Genomic DNA, 5,085 nt, shown 5'->3' with positions numbered 1-5,085 from the left:
ACCCTATTTGAAATCCATTCACGAGCCGCGTTGCCAAGCTGGTTCCCGTCGAACTTAAATTAAAAATGTTGCGCGCGAGAGACGTGCACCGAATAATAACCGAATGGAATCGAATCAAATCCCCCATCGTAGGTATCCCCTACCGCAGTATCTTGGATACTATCGGCCAAGCACGTTACGGTAATATTTATGATTGGTGACGGGGACAAAAGCCACTGACTCTTTGGTGGATGGAACTCGGCCGTCCGACGAACTTGTCAGCGCGTTACCGAAGGTATTCCGATATAAAAACCTCCATTTTGCGTTATATTTACGCAAAGCGGACTTTGCACTTGAATAAGTATCACGTATACGGTATCGAACAACTTTTCCCATTGTAAAAAAGGAAACGATGAGAATGTTGGTGAAACGTCCGCGTTTGCTACTGAGAAGATATCGTAGAAGGATTTATTAAAAATTAAAAGTGCGAACACAAGATCGAGTAGATACGGCACAAGCAAAATTCACTGAGATAAGCTGGCGAGAATACGTTACAACGTAGGCAAGCGTAAGCCACGCATATGGCTATAACACGAACTGCTAACTTTCTCTCGCGACTTAGCGTTCCCATTTCATATCGAGCAAGATTCTCCTTGATTCTCATTTAAATATAACAAAATAATACGAAGGAATCGAAAAGTTGGACAATCCCGTTAAGAAAATTGCCGGAATCGTTCGTTTCTCTTCAGATTCCACTATCGTGCTGGTGAACTTTATCGATCAGCTAATCTCCATTTTAAACGATTGCTACAGAAATGACGCGTTTAACGAGTGTACATGTGCCTGTTTGATTCCAGGTGCACACGACGAAACACGCTGACTGATCCAAAATGGCAACGTACAAGTTGTGCAGAAGAGCGCGTTCAGATTCCTCGGTGAAATAGGAGACGAATTATAATACGTTGTGTGCGAAACGTGTACGAAACCCTATATAAAGCACCGTTCTCCTCCATAATTCCCAAAATATTCCTTAAACAGTAGAACCAGAGAAATACCCGATGACGTCGAAACTAGAAATTAGCTGGCTGACACGTGGAACGCGCGGTGTTTATTAACTTTCGGATTCTCGGGATGCACGGTGAAATGAACAATTTAATTCGCTGTTGGATCGTACGTAAATGCGAGAAACAGAGAGGAAAAGTATATACGCCAGAGAGGAGGAGAATGAAAATGGTCGACGCGGTGAACGTAACGCAGACACGTATTTGCCTCCTACCGGAAGATCTCGAAGTCCTGGAGGATCCTCGAACCCCGTCTTTGAGACGGATCAGCTACGGCATTATCTTGCCTACTATCTGTTGCTTGGGAATCGTCGGGAATATTTTAAACTTGGTCGTCCTTACCAGACGCAATATGAGGGGAGCAGCTTACGTCTACATGAGAGGTAAGTTACTCTTGGTAAAGAAGAAAAGGAAAGCTCTTCTTTGTTTGTCGTTGGTTCTTGTTCCTCAAATCGATCTGATTAGATCAAAGTCGAATATTCGGTCAAATTTCTGCAATGTTCGTCCAGCCCACCCTCGTTTCCGGTCAACGGAGGTCGGTACATTAACTGGGAGGAAATTACATGGCAATTCGATTTCTATTTTCTTTCTCATCCTATGCTAGTCGCTTTCTTCTCCTTATGGCCCCTCTCTTTATGGTACTTTATTCCTTCCGCGATACATGGATCTCTTTCGATTCCTTCCGATTGATAGATCGTATATTTTGCATGAAAGCACCGCTCGGAAAGTGTTTTCCAGAGATTGAAATCGAGGCTAAAAGCTAGTTAAGTAACTAATCGTGTCGTCTCTCTTAATGCATCCAGAAGTAAGAACTGTTTCGATGCAAAAACGATAAACGCTGAGGAATGTTTGAGCGAAACAAACAGGGGCGATACGATATCTCTCCCTTAATTTCGTACGTAATTCGGTCAAGTTGCGAAAAACATAGTCTTATCTTTTCGATTCGAGCGTGTATTACAAGAAAGCGGCAAAGGCATGAACAAGACTTAAAGGAGAAAGACGACGAGAAGATGAGAAGGAAGAAGAGACAGAAGTTTATCGATATGCGCGATGTAAAGCACGCGACGGGTGAGGCCCAGGATCAGGATGAGGTCGAGCTGAAGGGACGTGTCTTTGAGCGTGGAAATATTGCGAATCCTAGCGTATTGGGGCGGAAGAATTTGTGCGTGAGGAAATGCAATTTGAAACGTGCTCGGAAACGACGAAAACTATGGTCCGACGTACGACGTATATAGAGACATGTAAAACAGACTTGTATACATATCTACGGCGTATTTGCGTGTACAAGAGTACGTAGCCGTGGCTCCGACGAATCTTTATTCACCGCCGAGCTGAATTTCCATACCGAGCATTCGCCTACCAAGGGAATTCACCTTGCCCTTAAGCCAGAAAACCGCAGATTTTTTTTCATCGCGAAAAAGTAGCTCCCTCCAGAAGATTACATGAAACTTTTCGTACCAATTTCCATTATTACCAATTGCGAAAGTTCAGGTCGCAATCAGATCACGTCAAGCTAATCTAGGGTCATTTTGGCTGGCTTGATCGTGAGTTACGGCAACCGGACAGCTTCTTCTAGCTTAACTTAACTTGGATAACTTTGAAACACCTTCGAACAACTTAAGGTAACTTAAATATGAGTAGGTTAACTTTACCGCGACATTCGCCGTATACCGTTTATAAACGATTTATAAGCTAAGCTGGCATAAATCAAACAAATGGGATTGGAGGATATTTCAGCTAACTCGCGATATAACTTTCAAAAAATTCAGCGTCCCGCTGAACAGAAGGGACGTGGATGACCATGCGGGCATAGGATCGTATGGTACATACTTTGTTCGATGCCAACGTTAGGTACCTTTCTGTCGCAGGTTACTCGGCAGCTGCGCTCCTCGCAATTTTTTTCTGCATCCCTTTCGCTCTACGGGTTCTTATTCACAAAGAAACAGGCCGATGGAATAATTGGACGCAAGCTTTCTATCATGCTCATCTCGAGCTTTTCTTGGGCAACGGTTGCTTAGGTAGAACAACACTTTATATCGTTTTTTCGCAACACAAAAGCTAATCGCGTTGCTCTTCCAGGTGTTGGAGTGATGATGCTGCTGGCACTGACGGTCGAGCGTTACGTTAGCGTCTGTCGGCCTGGTCGGCACACTCGTCCGCTCTGTGGTCCTCCGCATTTAACGGTGGTACTGATCCCTCTGGCAACGTTCCTGATTTATCTACCAAGCGCATTTCGAGGAGAAATTACGACTTGCATTTTAGCACCAGGCGGTCCTGTCATTTATCAGAAGAGGGAGAATCAATCCTATCTCGACTCGATGTTTTATCAAGTATGTCCGTACTGTTACACCAACTGTTTTCACTTATCATCGGTATCCAAGCTGATCTCAGATTATTATATTACCTACGATCGATTACGATCGATTTAAGCTCATTTAACGTGCTCTCATCTACCGTAGGTGTACAAAGTAGTTCTGGAGATTGTTTTTAAAGTCGCGCCAACGATACTTCTGGCTGGCTTCAATCTCCGAATAATGATAGTCTACAGAAGATCCTGCGATCGGCGTCGCCGGATGACACTCTCCAGGACTATGAGCAACGACGAAGATCCTAGAACGTTTGCCGAAGAAAGAAGACTTGTATTACTTTTGGGCAGTACCAGCATCTTGTTCCTCGTCTGCGTTAGCCCCATGGTGATTTTAAATGTCACTTTGAGGGAAAGCAACCTCAGTCATTATCCTTACCAGGTAATTGTTCCTTGATTAACGAACCATAGTTTCTTGTCTCCAATTTCTGGCTGGAAATTATTTGATTGTTCTTCGCTTTTTAGGTGTTCCGCGCTTTGGCCAATTTGCTGGAAGTGATCAATTACTCGATCACGTTCTATATTTACTGCCTCTTCTCCGAAGATTTTCGAAACACCTTGATCCGCACTTTACAATGGCCTTGGACGTCGAGTAGTCAGGGTAGAAGAGGGTTCCCAATGAAACGTTCGCCTGTGACCAGACCGACTACGACTACGACCACGACCAACACCACCCCACCGACGACCGTTGTCGAGACGTCTCGTGTAGCGCGTGTCAGTGTGTAACTTTAGTTCTTTACAAAAACGAGTCAAGACCGAACGTCCGTCGATTAGAGTAACTTTTCGAAAGTAAATTTGCATACAGTATGCGACCAATTCCAATTAAAACTTGAACATAGTCTCGAGAATTGTTCTCCTCTCGGCCCTGATCACACCGAGTTTCGCTTCATATTCTTAATGAATTAAAATTCTCTGTCAAAAATACCTCTACCATTGGAGTATTTAGACATTGATCGAGTCTCTCGTAATCACCGGAATTCTCTTTCGCTTGTTGCGCGTAAAAAATGTATGTGTAATATAAGAACAGAGGTGATAATAATAAAAGGTACTCGTGAAACCTATTTCCACAAACGGTCAACATTTAATATTTAAACGTTGAGAGATTAAGATCGATTCCTTTCCTAATTTCAGCGACGATCAAGTGAATGGAACACGAACGTCTACTCTAATGTTGTTGATCAGTCGTGCCACAAGATTCGTTTAACACCCTACATTTACGCTTTACATATGAACATGTAGAGGGAAGAGGGATGAGACCCGGGCGAAAAGGCAAAAACGTCGTAAGAATAGGAACACGCGGTGCATCGTGCAAAATTTTTTGGGGACGTGATGTGGTGGAAAGCGATTGCAGACAGGGTCATCTATGGTGGGGGTTCGTGTTTGGGTGGGTGTTGCTGGGTCGATACAGGGTGGCTTCGTCGTTGCTCGCGTGGAGAGCGCAACGGAAGGGAAAGGGTACAGGTATATTCAGCTTTTCAAACTACGTCCCTTACGCATTTAACCTCCCCTCCCTCTTCTCTCGTCGCAAACCCCCGGACTTATTTCTCCTACTATAATAGATCATTATCTACAATAGAAAATCAAGATCTTTTGTTAATTAACTTATAACTTTCCTGATAACGAACGCCGGTCCACGATCAAGCACAATCTCTGCTATATGTGTCGTAACTATGTTATATT

General features: G+C 43.7%; 1 protein-coding gene across 1 annotated transcript; it reads left to right on the top strand.

Annotated features, from left to right (window-relative positions):
* The first annotated feature begins 1,096 nt into the window (after nucleotides 1-1,096).
* On the top strand, nucleotides 1,097-4,644 carry LOC143431494 (putative G-protein coupled receptor B0563.6). The gene is made up of 6 exons (XM_076908267.1): nucleotides 1,097-1,423; nucleotides 2,909-3,058; nucleotides 3,120-3,370; nucleotides 3,500-3,787; nucleotides 3,871-4,119; nucleotides 4,537-4,644. Exons 1-6 carry the CDS (start codon nucleotides 1,111-1,113, stop codon nucleotides 4,642-4,644), a joined length of 1,359 nt encoding a protein of 452 aa, XP_076764382.1. The 5' UTR covers nucleotides 1,097-1,110.
* Nucleotides 4,645-5,085: the final 441 nt, after the last annotated feature.

This window comes from Xylocopa sonorina, chromosome 18 (assembly GCF_050948175.1).
Source record: "Xylocopa sonorina isolate GNS202 chromosome 18, iyXylSono1_principal, whole genome shotgun sequence".
Taxonomy (NCBI): domain Eukaryota; kingdom Metazoa; phylum Arthropoda; class Insecta; order Hymenoptera; family Apidae; genus Xylocopa; species Xylocopa sonorina.
The sequence above is the reverse complement of the archived record's forward strand: the minus strand, read 5'-3'. Positions and strand labels throughout refer to the sequence as shown.

Excerpts from the sequence above, each read along its gene's own strand:
- LOC143431494 (XM_076908267.1), top strand. The coding sequence starts at position 1,111 with ATGCACGGTGAAATGAACAATTTAATTCGCTGTTGGATCGTACGTAAA. Across the intron at positions 3,059-3,119 it reads CTTGGGCAACGGTTGCTTAG|GTGTTGGAGTGATGATGCTG; the intron begins GTAGAACAACAC and ends TTGCTCTTCCAG. Across the intron at positions 3,788-3,870 it reads TCAGTCATTATCCTTACCAG|GTGTTCCGCGCTTTGGCCAA; the intron begins GTAATTGTTCCT and ends TTCGCTTTTTAG.